Here is an 18,249-nt window from a genome sequence, read left to right as displayed (position 1 = left end):
CTTTTACTGTGTGGATTATTGAACAAAACTATCAAGCTGCCCTTAGATCAAATATAACTCGGATTAAATTAATGAATGAAATATAAAATCAGTATTCCTGAATGTAGAAAATGTTTCTGTAAGAATGCAGTTGTGATCTCACACCACTAGGGGCGCTAGCGGCCGCGCTGTTTCTCTTCTCTCTTGGAATAGAAGTAGCGAGCATGTTACCGTGTACAGTGCGCATGCTCACTGAGCATTGTTGTTGTAGTCAGCTGGTGGTTGTCATTCTGGCGGAAAGTGGAGAAAAATATCAAGTGAAACGGAGCAAAAGCCGAACGGATTGAAATATTTTACAGAAACGACAGTAGGTGTCGCTGTTTTCGCTTTATAACTAACAGTGGCGCTTAATTTTATTTAAAATTAGAGCAAGTTGATCGTTTCTCTGCAGGTGGAGCGCTCGGATGGAGGCAGAGCCGGAGGACCAGGAGGAGGAAGAGGCGGCTGCCGCCATGCTGTGGTCCATCCAGGAGGCTCTGGAGAGGCAGACCCAGCAGATCGGAGCGTCGGCCTGCGGGGCCACAGCGGTGGTGGACGTCCTGAAGGCCCTCGGAGTGGATGTTGCGCCGGAAGAAGCTGACCGCTGCGTCCAAACCCGCCTGAGGAGGAACGAGTCTCCGCTGCCAGACTACCTGCTGTCCCGCAGCGAAGCAGGTGAGCTGCGGCCATGTTTATATTATGGGATGTTGGTGCGTGAAGAATAGTTTTTGACATGTTTGCCAGCGAAATAATGTGCAGCTGTTCATTTCTATTGAGACTAGAACGGATAGCAGTGACGCATGTAGGGGCGCTGGGCTACCGGGGGCGCCAAAGTAAAGACAGAAAATCTATTTCTTTTCATCATTTTTTGTATCTGAAGGCTGTTGATTGTGTTGGAGTACAGAGAGTAGAATGTAAATGTGCAAGTTTTAATTTGTAAATAATTTGAAGGGATCTGGATGAAGTATTTTTGTTCATATGACATCCGATCTTAATTGAGTTTCTCGTTTTTTTCTCTTAAAAAATGTCCAATGACAAGAGATATTTGTCTGTTAGTTGTACGATGAAGTTAGAGTGGGGTTACAAGAATAGTCTTTTAATTTTATTTCTGAAAGTCCACATAATAGTATTTGAAAAAAATTCAAAATTGTACTTGATAAAATTACAAGCGAAAGTCGTTTTAATTAGGAAAAAAAGCCTGTAGTTATTAACATGTTATGATTTCTGTCATTAAAACAAACTAAATGAATTTTTAGAGTTCTTCTGATATGATGGTGATGGGTAAAAAAACATCTGTAAAACTAATACCAAAGTAAAATTTCACATTTCTCATTTAAACATTTTATTTTTTCTGTAGAAATTTTAAAGAAATTACTACAATTCTTGCTATAGAAAAGAAGTCACAGCTTCAACCTAATATTTTAATGTAGATCTGAATTCAAAGTCAAAATAAGTCGAACCAAGATGGCCGCCCTGACATCACTCTGAATGTTCTAAACACAAGGAGTGAATTAGTTAAAAAATAATGTAGATGTTCCATGAATTAATCTGTAGTGTGAATCTTTTTTCTTGTTGCCGTTAGCGACCGGTCATGTTTACCTTCGTCCAGGTGCGACTCACGCTCAGCTGATCCGAGGCGCTCAGGAGGCCAGCGGCGGGAAGGCCGTCGGCCGCTTCTTCCACCTTTATCCACGGCGGCGCGTCAGGTTGGTTTCCTGGCTCGCACGCTGAATCAGGAAGGGCACCGTTCCCGTGGCGACCATGAACATGCAGGTGGCCGTGCCCGACGGCGAGGAGGTGCCCGACGCTTGGCACCATCAGCTCATATTTGGAGTGGCGCCCAGAGCCGTTTTTATGACCAACCCTTTGGATGTAGGTGTGTAAGCCAGAAGATTTATGGTTTATTTTACCATATTGTACCAAAGCAGTCAACCTGTTGGTTTAGTTATTGGTTATTTTACTCTTAATTGCACTTACTGAACAAATGAAAGTTGTTTTTACATGCTGGTGTGTCTTTAAGTGAGCTGTACTGGCGCAGAGTTGTCACATAAAATAGGATTTCAGTACGTTTATCTCTGATTTTTGTTTCTAAATTTTTCAAGTCAAATCAGAATTGTTTTTCTGTATCAGAATTGAAAGAAGGGGATGAGCGCATCTCTGTTTTGTCATCTACTTTCAACTGAACATAAAGAAGTTTGGTTCTGTTCTCTCTTTCAGTCGGTGAGGTCGAAGTTCACCAGCGACTCTGCAGCCAGTCGGTGCTGCTGGTTCGTCGGGAAGACGTTCTGCAGAGATTAACGCCCGACGGTCCGCCGTCCGACCTCTCCCAGATTCAGTCGGACCCGCGCTGGTGGAAGCTGGACGTCGAGGGTTAGGCGGCGACCTTCCTCACCCACCTGACGCCGACCTCTGAGCCTCCATGTTTGATTCTGGTTTTCTTTTCTCCAGGTCAAGTGAGGCGGATGATGTTAGAGGAAGAGCTGGAGGACGGGCCCAGGACGGCTCACGTCAGCATCCCCGCGGCGTACAGTTCAGGGGTCACGCTGTTTGCGCTGACGGGTTCAGACGTGGCTCAGCAGCTCCTCAAGGCTCCTGAACTTCCTCTGCTGTGACGACGGAAAACCGACTGGAGAAACGCTGGAAAGGAAAGCAGCTCTCTGATTATTCTCCTCCAGTCAGCTGGAACGCTGATTATCTCAGTTCATTTATTTATTTCAGAAGCAATAAAAGCTTCAACTCCATCTTAGTTATGAGACTGAAATATGGAGTTGGAGTTAGTGAGCTTCGGTTCATTTTCTGCGTCGTTTCTTCCACTAAAGATGTAGAAATGTCGCATCTTTTGCTGTTTCTCCGTCATGTTTTACATGTAATATTGTTACAATACTAATAATAAATGTTTTTGTGGAATGTTCTGTGTTTCTTTAAAAAGTTCAAATATTAATGTTCAATGTGTAACTAAAATATAAACTCTCAAATCCTAAAAGCAGAAATATTTAAGTATACCATGTTATTTATTTTAAATGTATAAGTTTGGAATCAGAGAGGAATTATCAAGCACTAAAAGCCAGAATACAGTTTCCAAATAATAAAATGTGTGGAGTCAAAATGAAAACAGTTGTGAAGTTTTACCATAATGAGCATTTGTAGGAGAAAAGGGGGAAGTTTGCAAACTGAATAAGTAGGTTGCTTATACAAGTTAAAAAATGTATATAGTTCTTAAAGAGATTTTAGGAAACTTTCGAAAAACGTTCCTGAAGATCAGCTGCATTTCTTTTTAGGGAACGATTCTCATGTTCAGGACCTGGCACTGCTTCAACATGTCTGAAGTAAAAATAAAGTATTTAGTGTGAAGGCTATAAGTGAAATAGATCTGATAATGTAGAATGATGTGCAGGTTCTTATGAAGTCAAAAAAGGTGTGCTGGTTATTTAATTTAATGTAGTGAAGCATTTAGGAAATAACAGATACGTTGAGGAATGAAGATGAATGAAGAAGATAAGATGGGGATTTTGGAGGAAATTGAAACAAAGGACAGAATTATTAGAGTATGAAAATACTGCAAATGCAGATAAATCATTACTGAAAGTACGTTTGTAAAATATTGTTGGATGAAATCCTCCTAAAAAACTTCAGGAAGTAATGTTGTTAGTAGTAACTCTTAAATCTGATAAACTTCTTCCGTTTGTTGTGTTTGCTGGCCATAGATTTTAACCACATCTATGGTAGTGAAATAGTTAAAATCCTATTTTAGCTCTAACGATGATTGAAGCTTCATTATTGCTTTAGAAAGTGTATTAAAGGTAAATGTTAACTATTTATTTTACAGTTTAGCTCAGCTGTAAAGGAACTACGTCTCCCGTGATGCTTTGCGCTTTCTCTCCCATAGGAGGTAGTGGAATCCAAAAAGTGTTCCTCCCATCATTTGGTGAAGGTAAGACTCCACACGTGTCGACGGTTTTAGCTTCTCTGTTCTCTCTCTCTTTTCGTTAGTAATTTAGTTTGTGTGCAAACTTTGCATGTTTTTCTCACTGTGACTCCACGCAGTGTCTGTGTGTGTGTGTGTGTTAATGTTTAGTTGCGTGACGTCACATGTGTCCCCGCAGCTTCCACGGAGGGTCAGTCCACCCACGGAGAGCGGGGAAAGCACAGCAGGCGAAACGGGCTGCGAGTAATTCTTGGTTCATAACAACAGAGGTTGGTAAATGTTGTGCATGTCGACGTCTTTTTGCTGCTAGATTCACTTTAAAGTCAACAATATTTAGAAAAGAAACGCTTAACAGTGATGGATGCAAATAAAACCTTCATTATTTTCTAGCGGCATTTTAAATCTGCTCCCAGCTTATTATATGTACTTTTCTCTCAGTTGGTTTCAGGAGGTCACATGAGCCCAGTGACTCCAATCAGAGTTGAACATGTTCAGCCAGGGTCCAACACTGGACTCTCTGTTATCCCAGAGATTGGCCCGTTTATCTTTACTCTGTTTCTGCAGTAATCTGGGGCTCCAGATCAATGCCGATTGTGTTAAAAGTCCAGTTTCGTTTTTCTTCCAGCTCATTGGTTTGATCTCTACGATTTCATCGGACCTCCATCCCCTGGAAAAGGTCACGGCTCTTCCTGCTAAAGGTCAGCGCTTGCATAATTGCATGGTGGCTTCACACGGTGAGAGAAAATCCTCCTTCAAGTCGAATCTCTTGTGGTTCCAGTTGCGATGGCGGAGCGGGTTCTGGTGGTAGGAGGCGGGGGACGGGAACACGCGCTGGCCTGGAAGCTGGCCCAGTCGCCCCGGGTCCAGCAGGTTCTGGTGGCTCCCGGAAACGCAGGAACCGCCAGCTGCGGCAAGATCAGCAACTCTGGTACCTGAGGGGCTGTTGGACCTGCTAACTGCTCAACATAGGATGTATTTTAGCTGAAGTCACTTGACAGAATTGAAAAACAGAGGTGAGCATCTGTAGCTTTCTGTTGCGTTTCTGCAGAGGTGTCGGTGAGCAACCACAGCATCCTGGCTCAGTTCTGTAAGGACCACCACGTCGGTTTGGTCGTAGTCGGACCCGAGGCGCCGCTGGCAGCAGGTGGAGTCGATTCCAGTTTCTTATTGTGGGATCAAACCTCAGGCGGTTCTGACCCGTATCGTCTCTGCAGGTATGGTGGACGATCTGACGGCGGATCTTTTCTTATTTCTGTAGACAGTCTTTAAAAACAGATAAAAGTATTTAAATGACATTAACAGCAGCAGCATAATATTGTATGTGTAATACATTCATTTACAGATTAATTCAGTTCTACAAAAGACTGCAATTAACTAAGTAATATTAAGTACCGTACTAATAATTGGGGCCTGCCATGCAAAGCAATGGCAGGAACCTATTGCTATTGTCGGAGAAAGTGTTTCTTTATTCTTTATTTTTCTTCCGTAACCGTTAATGCGGCTCATACCGCTGGGTGCACACCTACAAATGAGGTATCAAAACGTGCAGAAAATTCACGCCATTCCAGCTATTACTTCTGGTGGGATTTGGGCTTAACGTGGCGACATAATTCGCAAAAAACTACGAAAAAAACCCCATTATAAGTCAATGGGAAAAATCCTAGAAATACCCTATTTTTGAGGATTTTCTGTGTCGTCACAAATTCACCTAGAAATGCCATTCAAATTTCATTTTGTAGATACGTCTGTGATCTCTTCGAAAGTGAAGACGGCTCGTCGATACCAGTTACGGTTTGTCCACAATTTGCCTCTAAGCGACCCAAAGTTTCTCATTTTTCCTAAAGTTAGAGTGCGTCTCTGGCTGCTTAGAGTGAGAGATGAAGACAACTTTTTCAGCCCAAATCATTTTTGAAATCGCCATCACGCCCACAAATATCGCACGATTAGTATCACAATCGGTCCTGACATTGATACGCCTGTCTGCTCCGGTAAAATGTTTTCGAAATTTATCTAGACCGTACGGTTTTCTGTCACGGTGCTTCAGAGCAAAGTCATGCGACAGGATTTTCTGAGGCTGTCTGAGGCTCTCTCCCATGTATTTGAATAGAATTTCAGATCTGGGCACAACATTTCTTTCTCTCATCACTGTAAATGCTCTGAGTGAGGTACAGATATGAATCTCGGGACTATCGCAGAAGACACATTGCCCTCTCTTACGCTCAAAACGCTTTTCGAATATGTATTACGGTTCCCGAACAAGAAGGATTTGTTTCCAATGCTTTTTTTCAGTAAACCGTGTTGGCTCAAACACACAATTGTGTGTTTGAGCATGTATGACTCACAGCTCACACCTGCTGAGACCATTATTTACCATGGCAACGGAACTCAAGAGGCTGTTGGCTGCTGATTTGGACTACAAATACGCATCATTGTAGTTCTATCTATCCTCAGTTGAAACAGATCAGGACTGAGAACTGGCCTTTAGAACTACCCGCTGCTATGGGCTGTATATAACTGATTTAACTCAGTAACTGTTACACATGGGATTATTTTGGAACTTTAAAATTAAGCATACTGAAAATTTCAAAATAAAAGCCTTGAATATTTTACATGACGTAATTGCTCTTTTTGGCCGTATATGACTTTTTCATCCAAAGCAATGTTACACATGGGATTAGTTCGGAACTTTAAAATGGAGCATAATAATAATTTCAAAATAAAAGCCTTGAATATTTTTACATCAGGTAATTGCTGTTTTTGGCTTTATGTGACTTTTTCATCCAAAGCACTGTTACACATGGGATTAGTTTGGAACTTTAAAATTAAGCATACTGAAAATTTCAAAATAAAAGCCTTGAATATTTTTACATCAGCTACTTGTGTTTTGAGCATTATATAACTATTTTAACCCAAGGACTATTACGCATGGGATTAGTTTGGCCCTTTGAAATGAAGTTTAACAAAACTTCCAAAATAAAAGCCTTGACAACATTTTAAATCGTACCGAATGGTGCACGTCCGCCTCGCTTAACGTTCTTGCGGTTCTCCGCGTGCCACTGATTACGTCGCGGCGTTCTTTAGCTTCGACGCCAATTTGTGGCGTGACGACGCCGGGCCCAAGCCCGACGGGCGCGCCTTGGCAGGCCCCGGCTAAATTTCTTCAGAAATTTTGTTTTTCTAGTTTCAACTTTATTAACTTTTTATATTTAATTTTTCTCTATTAGCCGCTTTAATCCTGCTTGATGCTGCTATCGCAGGTGATTGAATTTTATTTCAAACACATTTTTATTATTTATATTTTTTCAGGCCTTGAGTCTCAAAATTTCCCACAGTGAATCGTTTTTGGAGGATTTTTATAGAATAAGTTTTATTTTCCATGTACTAACCTGCAGTGACTCTTATTTAACATTAATGTAAGCTGATTTGATTTGGCCTGATAAAAGTGAAAATGAGATCAAATAAACTGTAATTAATATGAAGAGGAATATCTGTAGTTGCGATAATTCACCACCAGAGGGCAGTGAGCGCTCATAATCCTCCATCAAACGCCTGTTAAACTGCAGTTTGTTCTGCTGGTTTTCTGCTGAATCCATGAAAAAAGCTGCTCAGCTTCAGATCTGCTTCACTAACAGCAAAACAGAAATACTGAAGCTTTTCCATCTTCACTCTAGTTTTTTCACTCTGTTAAATCTAACTGAACTATTCATGTTTATTCAGATGAATCAAACTTTGGCTCTAGAGGAAAACACAAGTTACGTGACTTCCTGTGGAAAAAGAAATTGAAACCAACTTTGGTCTCCTTCAGATCAGCCTCCATTTTGAGCTGCAGGATGGAAATAACTTGCTGACTTGTTACTAGAGGTAAGTGTTGCCGCTCCGGGTCCCTCCGTGTCTCTCGGCTCTCTGGAGCCTTTCTAACCGATGAACCCACCGAGGCTTCCCGGGGCCTCAGTCACCTTGGCCTGGGTCGCTCGGCTCTCATAGGGCCTGGTCCCCGCAGCAGCGCTCTGTTTACTTTATTGAAGGCCTGATCTAGAAAGGAATTAGATCAAATGAAAAACTTTATTGTGAGACGTTGCTGCTTATAAAGTGATGATAAGTGAGGTTACATTATGCGACTATAAGGAACAAAAAGAGAAATATTGAACACACTATAAACACACAGCTCAGTTACTGCGCAGTTAACCTGGTGAATGATCAGCTATGATCTACCATGACAGCAGCATCTAAAGCTGATCTGTTTGTGTGGAGCAATAATGAACTTTTCAGATTTAATCTAAATAAACTGAGAACTTAATGTAACTTTTACAGTCCATCAGTTCTTGCTGCAGCGACTCTCTCTGGTGTTTTAACCTAAAAAGCAGAACTAAAACATTGTAAACTAGTTTCTCTGCTTGTTGAAATCAGCAGGAAGTGAATCACATCACTCCGTCCCTCATCAGTCTGGGGTTCAGCAGAAACTGATGTTTCTCTTGTCTGTGGATCAGAACCGGCTTTAAGCCGTCCACAGATTTCCTCTCTTCCTCCTCACTGAGTTTGATCTTTTTCCAGGTTTTCCTCTTGTTGCTCCTTTCAGCAGGAAGAAACTCTTTGTCTCTCAAAGCTCTGCTGGAAAAATGCATCCAGATCCAGACTGACTCTTACCTGAAAGGTTGCTGTGTTTAGCAATCAGTATCTGCAAAATCGGAATCGATCAGCCAGAAAACTGCAGTCGGTTCAACCCTAAAAATAACAAAACTTTTAAATGGAGCAATAATAATAAAATAAATAATTTCACAAACATTTTAGATCAGTTGTAACAAACTAGTTTCTAACTAAAAGAGTTGCATTAATGTGTCTCTTTATTTTGAAGTTCAATCAGATCAATAGACTAAATATGTTTCAGGCCTCGCTGAGTGTTTGGGGGCTTCATCCCCCTATTGAAGCAGCTGTTTACCCATGATTCCTTGCAGTGGGTCCAGCTGGTACCTCAGCTGGATGCTGTGGTTCCTGAAAGCTGCTTTGTGTCTCTTGAGCTGAGAGGAAATCCTGCTGAGCTGCACACAGAGGCTGACATGTTGCTGAGATCCCAGCTGGACCCGGTTCTGTCTGGAGGAGAGCTGTGGACCCGACCTGAGCTGCTGCTCCCTCAGAACCTTCTGCTCACTGACTCCCTCCATACAGAGCTACAATAGAGTCATGATGCGTTCAAGTCCACTGGGAGCTAAATAAGTTCACTAGTTCATAGGAAATGTTCACTCATTCATTCAAATGATTCACTCTGATCCTCTGAACACATGATGGGAACCAGCTTTCTGCTTCACAGGACAGTTACTGGAACCGGATCACTGGACTGGCTGGTTCTGGTTTCTCTCTCCAAAAGGCCAGAAGATGGAAGATCAGGACAGAGCAGAACCTCCAGGACCCTTCAGTCCATCTATGAGGAGTGACCAGTCCAATGATCATCCTCCAGACTTCAGTAATGAACCTGGACCATCAGACAGAAAGTAAGAAACCATTTTTTAACTGATTCATGTGAATCTATAGAGATATAAAATAAAAGATATTAACTGGTTGATCTTCAGTGTTTTAATAAACAGTAACTTAATTTTCTGAGATATTAATTTAAAGTTAGTCATAAAGGATGTTGGTCAGTAAATCAGAGTTTGAATGAAAGTCTGAATGAATCAATGATGAAAATGTTGCATGAAAACAAAAACAACCAACAATGTGAGGAGCAACGACTCAGATTGTCTCTAAACCCAGTGAAGCACTGGAGCTTCCAGACTGGGAACACTGGTATCAGTCATGATACCAGATATGATACAATGAAGAACTTCAAACCAGAGATCATCAATGATCTCAGGTTCTGTTCTGACCCAGTTCTGGTCTCTAGTTTGTGGTGGACCTTCATGAACATGTTCAGCTCCAGCCTGTTGATAGTGAAATATTTCACTGATGAAGAAATGTCTTTGCAGGAGGAGGAAGTGTGAAGAAAGACCCAGAACAGGAGCTGAACGGCCGACAGCCAATCAGAGCAGCTGTTCTCCAGGTGAGACTGAACTCCTCCAATCAGAGCCTCCTGTCGTCTCTGTTGGACCAGATCCACGTCTTTAGTTGAGATTTGGAAATTCAAGGTTTAAAAGTCTTTTAGTGATCAATTATTTCAGCTGGTGTAACTGGAACTTATGTGCTGGTGATGATAAAGAAAGGAGAAAAAAAGTGATGAAAATGTTTGTTAATCAGTCAATATTTTCATCAAAATATTCACCAATAATATTGAGAGTTAACAGCTCCTTGATGACCTTCTATCAGATCGCGTCTTTAAACATTCAGAGATAGAAGGTAAACTTGAGAAGAACCAAACCAGAGCAGACAAGGACTGCAACAAAATAGATGCTGTGATGAAGAAGAACAGAGAGCCTGCAGATTGATGGTCAAACATCTTCAGCACATGGATGAATTGAAGGTTTCAATTAATTTCCGTTTTTGGGATTGCTTTTTCTTATATTGTGCCTCCATATCTGGCTTGTCTTTATTTATTATCGTAGCTGCTTCAGGTTTGCTTTTGTTACATTGTGCAGCCGTGTTTCCTGGCCTATTCGCTCGTCGGTTTACGGGTCAAGAGTGGCGATTTCAGCTCGACCTGACCGAGTCCTGTGAGCGTGAGATGCTGGGTGTCTGGGGTCACTCTGGAGGCTATATGTGCAGCAGCCTCTTGGTCATCCCCAAATACCTTTGCTGGGTTTTACAGGGTTAACTGGGCCACCTTTCACCTGGGATCCTATCCCAGCGCTCATCATCATCCCAGTGAGGTGGGCATGTTTTCGGGGTTGTTTCTTTTCTGTGTGTGATTTCTCAGGACTCTGTCGGTAATCGTCATCCAGTGCTTTAATCACCGCCTCTGGCGGTCATCTGGGATTCATCGAACCGTAGTTACAGTCGTGACTTTCGTTCTTCTTACCATGCAGAGTTTTTATGAAATTTGGGCTTTTTATTTATTGATTTACTTTTTTCTCATCCATTAAAGCTGATGCACAAATTGTCTCTGAGAATATCAAAAAATTATTGTTTTCCTTATGTTCAGCTGAAGTGTCTCCTCTCCTGTCTTTGTCTCTTTCTTCAGATTTTGATATTCGGTGTCAGAGTGACCATAAAGCGTCTCTGAAGAAGAAGTTCCAGAGTCTCTCTGAAGGCGTCGCTGAAGCTGGAAATCAAACCGTTCTGAACCAGATCTACACAGAGCTCCACATCACAGAGGGGTTAACTAGAGAGGTCAACCAGGAACATGAGGTCAGACAGATTGAAACAGCATCCAGGAAACAAGAAACAATCAGAAGAGAAGACATCTTTAAAGTCCCACCTGGAAGAGATCAACCAATCAGAACAGTGATGACCATAGGAGTGGCTGGCATTGGGAAAACACTGTTAACACAAAAGTTCACTCTGGACTGGGCTGAAGGCAACACCAACCAGAACATTGATTTCATATTTCCATTCACTTTCAAAGAGCTGAATATGTTGAAAGAAGAAAAGTTCAGTTTATTAGGACTGATTCATAAATTATTTTCTAAAACCAAAGAAATCAGCAGCTTTGAAACGTTCCAGGTTCTGTTCATCTTTGATGGTCTGGATGAAAGTCGATTTACTCTGTATTTCAAGAACAATCCGATCCTGACTGATGTTACAAAGTCCAACTCAGTGGATGTTCTGGTGACAAACCTTATCAGGAGGAAACTGCTTCCCTCTGCTCTCCTCTGGATAACCACACGACCTGCAGCAGCCAATCAGATCCCTGCTGAGTGTGTTGACATGGCAACAGAGGTCAGAGGATTCACTGACCCCCAGAAGGAGGAGTACTTCAGGAAGAGATTCAGAGATGATGAAGAGAAGGCCAGCAGGATCATCTCCCACATCCAGAAATCAAAAAGTCTCCACATCATGTGTCACATCCCAGTTTTCTGCTGGATCACTGCTAAAGTTCTGGAGGATGTGATGAAGACCAGAGAGGGAGAAAAACTGCCAAAGACTCTGACTGAGATGTACATAGCATTCCTGGAGGTTAACTTTGTAATCAAGAAGGAAAAGTATGATGGAGGAAAAAAGACAAGATCAATCTGGAGTCCAGAGAACAAGAAGCTGATTGAGTCTCTAGGAAAACTGGCTTTTGAGCAGCTGCTGGAGGGAAACCTGATCTTCTATGACGAAGAGCTCAAAAAGTGCAGCATCAACATCAAAGATGCTGCGTTGTTCTCAGGAGTGTTCACTGAAATGTTTAAAAGAGAGAGAGGGACGCGCGACATCTCCGTCTACTCCTTTGTTCATCTGAGCATCCAGGAGTTTCTGGCTGCAGTCTACATGCTCCACTGTTTCACCAGCAGGAAGTCAGAGGTGATCAAGACGTTTCTGGGAGAAAAATACAGAGAAACATCTCTAGATGAGTTCATGAAGAAAGTCATGGAGAAATCCCTCAGCAGTAAAAATGGCCACCTGGACCTGTTTGTCCGCTTCCTTCATGGTCTCACTGTGGAGTCCAACCAGAGACTCTTAGAAGATCTGCTGGGTCAGACAGAGAACAGTCCAGAAACCATCCAGAGAATCATCACCAACCTGAAGGAGATGAACACTGATAGAATCTCTCCTGACAGAAGCATCAACATCTTCTACTGTCTGGTGGAGATGAACGACGTCTCATTTTATCAGGAGATCCAACGGCTGCTGGATTCAGGGAAGCAGCTCTCAGTGAATGACTGTTCAGCTCTGGCCTTCATGCTGCAGATGTCAGAGGTTCTGGTTGAGTTGGACCTGGAGAAGTACAAAACATCAGCATCAGGACGACGGAGACTGGTTCCAGCTGTGAGGAACTGCAGAAAGGCTCGGTGTGTCCAGATGTTTTCATTGTGTAAATGCTGATTCAGCTCTATTGTCCTCCTGTTTCTTCTTCTTCTTCAAGTTGCTTCTGGATGTTTTTGGTCTTTAACTTCTTCCTTCATCCTCTGGACTATTTCAGCCATTCAACCATCTAATGAGATGCATGTTTGGCGCTGTGGGAGACGGCTGCCTCTCCAGTAACTCTACAGTTTTTAGTTTTTAGCTTTTTTCTTTAACTTCTTAAGTTGCTGTTGTAAAAAAAGAGGTAATTTAACGTTAACTTTGGACAAAACGTTTGGCTCTTTCCTCTTTAATTTTCCCGGATCCTCAGCGAGTGGCGGCGTGCTGCTAAAGTGAAACAACAAAGCTCACAGATCACAGAGTTTAATCTCATACAAAGCAACGCATGAATCAATCAACAAAGCTGCAGAGGAACAGAGATATGAATTTTTCTCATAAAAATAAAGACAGACAAGGGGAAGACAGACAAACACAAAACAAAGTCAAACAAAAAGGCAAAGACGCGTCTTTGGAGAGAGCCAATGTAAAAAGGCAAAATGGTGGCCGCTCTCTGCATTTTCTCTCCTAACACGAATTCTTATACTCAAGAGGTGTTTCTCTATTTAATTTATGCACTCAAGGCGTTCCTCTTGTTGACCAACTGGAAACTCCCTTAAGCGCTCAGAGAAACTTGGAACTCCCCTTAATTTACGGCAAAGATCAAAGGGCCATCTGTCTTCGAGTTAGCAAACCGCTGCGCTCTGACCCCCGTGGCTCCCACGGTCATTCTGAGTACAGAACGATCCTGAGATAAGACCTCACAGATACCTGTGAAATCTAAAGTCTCTGTCTCCCAAGGAAAATGCTAATTTTATGGCCTCCTATGGCCCGGCCTCACAGCAGGGAGACTCCATTGAGTGATCTGCATTTTGACCCCTGTTTGTCTGAATGCCTGCTCATCTGGCTCAATCCCAAATGCTCAACAGAAAACTGTTCCAAATAAGAGTGTTGACTATACCTTTTACACATGTCGTAAGATTAACTGTATTAAGCACTAAAAATAATCATTTTTCCTTAACAGTCCCCCTTTTGAGGTCTTCATAAAAGACCTCAATAAAAATTGATTAAGCCTTCTAATACAGAACCAAAAAACTATGTATTAAACTAATAAAAAGAGAAAAATACGAAAAAACAAAAACAAAAAATAAAAAAAACCAAAAGAGTGACGTAACCCAATTATATAACAGTCCCCCTTTTTAAACAAAACCCAAGGGTAAGAAATACTTATCCTTTCAAGAATATAAAATCATAAAACAAAATTATCACAATACAACCAAGACACAGGACAAACAAAAACCCAAAGTATAAAATGAAAAAAAATAAAACAGGGACATACATAGAAAAATTAGTAAGAAATGGTCTGCAACTTAAAAGACAACATTCACCACAAAGTTACAATCTGCCAAAAAATGAGAAACACACAAAATTACAATCTGCTCCTCGTCTTTTTTCTGTTTTTCTTTTTTTTTTTTTTTTTCAATGTCCGTCGATAGTCTCTCAAAAAACAAAATATGAAGTCTTCGTCAGGAAATGTTCAAAAAATACGCGCAAAAAGAAATGAAAGTCCTTTCAGAATTCGCAAAGAACGAAAACACGCAGCAAAAAATTAATGTCGATCCTCTTGTAGCCTGATCTTCGGTTGGAAACCTCAGGTTTCCACCTGAACGTCCGTTGCCCACTGAAAATTGGATTATTATGCCAATTAAACAGCGAGTTTTAAGGAGAAGGTGAAATCTCCTTGTGAGGAAACTGCATCCTTTGCCATCACCTATCACAGGTTGTTAAAACAGACATTGCATCATCAACAGGAGTTTCATTAGCATCAGAAACATAAGTAGAACATTCTCTAGTGTCATCGTCATCAGTGTCAGCATAATCAAACAATGGCTTAACTTAAAGAAAGTAAATTTGGCTTTGTCATTTTCCATCAGGGAAATTACTTTAATCCTTTTTATCAAAGAACGCAGATTTTGAATGAGACCACATCCACAGGGCACCAGGAAAACAGCTGCAAAACCGTAATGACAAAACAGAGATCAGATTTTCCCAAGGCATCATTCATTTGTGTACTCATCACAAATATCTTCAATTCACTGTGTGTCCGAGTGAATTCTCCAACGCTCGTGGCTCTGTGGCTGCTATCGTCGAAATAAGTGTGAAACCGCTTCTCCAAGCAGTCACACTCCTCCTCGAATGACAACAGCTTTTGTTGCAGAGTCCAGAGTCCTGCCTGGAGCTCTGAACTCCAGGCCAGTCTGTATGTAGAAAGCCATGAGCAACTCATCACGTGGAGCCTTATCTCCTACTTGTCCAATTCTGCTCATTAAATGGTGGATGTGATCCATTCAATTTACGTTTCCATTATTATATACTACACCTCCAACAGATGGAAAACACCAAAACCCTGTAATCACTTGCTTCAAAAGACAAGGTTCTAAATTAGCGTTTTCCCTGAATGTCAAACATATGCAGATCTTCATTTGAAACCAATCTTGTAATATAGAAGTAAACAAAATAATAACAAAAACTTAAAAATGTAGTTGTAAAGCTTACATTTACCATCAAAACAATGAATATCAGTGTGAATTAAACAGTCCAGTTTAAATTACTTTATAGAACAAACTAGATCTTACTGGTTGCTTTTGTCTAAAACATTCAACATGCGTTCCTCAAACAAAAATTCAAAAGAGTTAGACCTGGAGAAAATATAATGTCAATGTATAACTTAACAAATCCAGACATTTTCAAAATATATCCATTAAATTAATGCTCTGAAAATGGCTAACACAATAATATTTTTAATTTCTATAATTATTTCCCCAGTTAATTTACCAAAATATGCTTCATTATCACTATAAATTTGTTATCTATCGTTTCAAAATACTTTAGCCCATTGTCAGAACATCCTTCAATGGAGAATAATTCAAATCCATTCAAAATAAGCACATATTTCACCAGCCTTTCACTTGTATATGTAGCACAGATCAGACATGTTCTTCAAAAATTTGTTTAAGTAATATAAGTTTCAGTAATCTAATTAAGCAATATAAAAGATAACACATAACATATTCTTCCCCCTGATGATACATTACTTGCTAATGTATCACAATTTCTACTATGTTAAATAACGATGTTGATGAAACAGGTTTATTATTTTACCTGAGAAATTCTACCCATACTCAAAACTGCCTGTTTTCCCAAAAGGTAAACTTGTCAGAACAATTTGTTTCGGCATGAGGAAACCTTCAAGATGACTCTATTTTCCCAAAACACTTCACGTTACAGTTGTAAAATTCAGTATTTCACTATACTCTTATGATTCTCAAATAATTAACTTTACAAACTTCTCAAGAATTTTCACTAGAGTTCGACAAAGCATGTTTCCCAATTAAGACTCAATGTTCTGATGCTAAAACTTACATTCAACATATTCCCCATTATTTCGTTGCTCACTATGTATGTGCTTGCTTAAACTATCTAGAATAAAAAGAAAATGTTTCACTGAAGTGTAGGAAAACAAACTACACCAAAATCCTGCCTAATGTAATGATAAAGACTCTCTACAACTACCTATAATCCACAGTGCCAAACAAAACCCCAAGATTTAAACACCCAATCTCTATGTTCCTTAGGAAAAAAGTTAATTAAATCCTGTCTACTTTTAGATTTCACAATTTATATTTTAAAGTCACTACACTAGTGAGGGCAATCACCATTGTCAGATCACAAAACAAATCTTTAACCCTACCATAAAACCTTCCTTCACCTCTTGGAGGGAATGATTTGCATTACAGCTTCACGTTCTTTCCTGCTGAGCTGCTGCAAGTGGGGGTTGCTTTGTACTTAAAAAACAGTGTCATGCAAAGAGGCTTCACATGTTGGTTAGTTGAATCTAGTGGGGTGGGAGTTACAGCCCAGCTCTGTGGCTCTCCTGCTGAGCTACTGCAAGTGGGGGCTGCAAGTCCCCCTGATCTACATTATTCTCTACAATAGTTCCACCAGATCCTCTTTCATTAACCCATACGTTATTTCTAACTTAATGTTATCCTGCAACAACAAATTTGTACATTTTAGCAAACTGTTTCTATATTTAATCAATTTCTATTCAACAAGATAGGTACTTCTATTTTATTCTGTCTTAATTATCAATAAGGCCTGTGGATTTAAAAATATTTTATCTATCCTAAAGTTTTGGTCAGTTTAAAAAGACTGATTGTGAAACTATCTAGAATCGGTTGCATACTGCAGTTTGTTGTTATCTGAGCAATTCCTCTTACAGTTAGAGCCTGTTTCTCTAAAGATCTTTGTTTTGTCTGTATCCTCTACCCATTTTAAAAGTCCCATTGTAGCTAATTGTATTTCATTCTATTTTACTACGACCTTCACAGCCTAGAAGGAATAATCAACATTTTATCTACTATTTTAGTGCATAATTCTATACACAGTTTGTATTTTATTTATTTCTCTACCCAATCAGTCATGTATTTAGCCATTTATTTATTCACTTTATGTTCATTTAGTCATCTATTAATTCATTTAACCTTAGAACCCATAATTTATACTTTCAATTTGTTCAGATGTTTTATGTTATCAGGATTCTATCTTTCAATAACCTTCCAAACTTTACACTGGAGGTCACAGTAACTGCTGTTATTGCCTAATTTGAATAATTTAGTCCAATTCAACACATAGGCTGACAGAGGTGCTGTTTACCTTCTCGTTGTATTTATATGAGACAAAATACCAAGTGGCATTCCATCTCCAATCACACACTCTTACACACCAACATGAATTGTAACACAAACAAAAACACAAAACATCTGGCCAAGTTTTATAGTCAGTCACAATTTCATCAGTCCCCAAGTGTCAGTCTGTGGTCATTATTCTATCAAATTTTACTGAAGTTAATATCAAATTTTACTGAAGTTTATATCAAATTTAGTGAAGCTTCAGGAATTTTCCAATGTTTTATTAACATTTTTTCATGTTTCAATTTAATTAATTTTAAACTCTAATCTTCAGGAACCTGTTTTAAATACCGTGCACGTTCAAAAAGAGACATGTCAAAGTTATGTTAGAATCAAATAACAACCAATAATTTCCTGTTTTCTGGTACCAGTTCTACTTAACCCTTATTTTAAAACTAAAACACCACGTTTCGCCTTCATTCTACTTTCGACACGCCTTCTAAACCGTACTTTTTCCTTAGTCAGGTACTGTAAGTTTCCTGGCTCCCTCTGACACATTAACTTCTCATCCCCTTTAAGACTCTTCTACGAACCCCGACCATAAAAATAGCGTATAGCACGTTTCGCAACTCAGTGTCCATAATAACTTTACAATAAAACGCAGCAAAAGCAACTCAAATCCACACAAACAGCGCTTTTCAAACACAG

The 18,249-nt window shown here is 40.2% G+C and overlaps 1 protein-coding gene across 5 annotated transcripts; it reads left to right on the top strand.

Annotated features, from left to right (window-relative positions):
- Window positions 1-3,858: 3,858 nt before the first annotated feature.
- On the top strand, window positions 3,859-9,948 carry LOC116715871 (trifunctional purine biosynthetic protein adenosine-3-like). Of its 5 annotated transcripts, XR_004338271.1 has the most exons (8): window positions 3,859-3,949; window positions 4,122-4,212; window positions 4,569-4,641; window positions 4,722-4,871; window positions 4,992-5,157; window positions 7,749-7,804; window positions 9,306-9,429; window positions 9,901-9,948. XR_004338271.1 is itself a non-coding variant. In XM_032556593.1 (6 exons), exons 4-6 carry the CDS (start codon window positions 4,727-4,729, stop codon window positions 7,789-7,791), a joined length of 354 nt encoding a protein of 117 aa, XP_032412484.1. In that variant the 5' UTR covers window positions 3,859-3,949; window positions 4,122-4,212; window positions 4,569-4,641; window positions 4,722-4,726; the 3' UTR covers window positions 7,792-8,137. The 5 variants fall into 5 exon arrangements, 3 of the variants coding, with proteins under 3 accessions (XP_032412484.1, XP_032412485.1, XP_032412486.1); XR_004338270.1 differs by lacking the exon at window positions 7,749-7,804; XM_032556593.1 differs by lacking the exons at window positions 9,306-9,429; window positions 9,901-9,948 and having other exon boundaries at window positions 7,749-8,137.
- Window positions 9,949-18,249: the final 8,301 nt, after the last annotated feature.

The sequence above is a fragment of the Xiphophorus hellerii genome, chromosome 24, assembly GCF_003331165.1.
Source record: "Xiphophorus hellerii strain 12219 chromosome 24, Xiphophorus_hellerii-4.1, whole genome shotgun sequence".
NCBI classification, from domain to species: Eukaryota; Metazoa; Chordata; class Actinopteri; order Cyprinodontiformes; family Poeciliidae; genus Xiphophorus; species Xiphophorus hellerii.
This window is presented reverse-complemented; position numbering and strand designations above follow the sequence as displayed.

Excerpts from the sequence above, each read along its gene's own strand:
- LOC116715871 (XM_032556593.1), top strand. The coding sequence starts at position 4,727 with ATGGCGGAGCGGGTTCTGGTGGTAGGAGGCGGGGGACGGGAACACGCG. Across the intron at positions 4,872-4,991 it reads CGGCAAGATCAGCAACTCTG|AGGTGTCGGTGAGCAACCAC; the intron begins GTACCTGAGGGG and ends GCGTTTCTGCAG. Across the intron at positions 5,158-7,748 it reads GACCCGTATCGTCTCTGCAG|ATCAGCCTCCATTTTGAGCT; the intron begins GTATGGTGGACG and ends GGTCTCCTTCAG.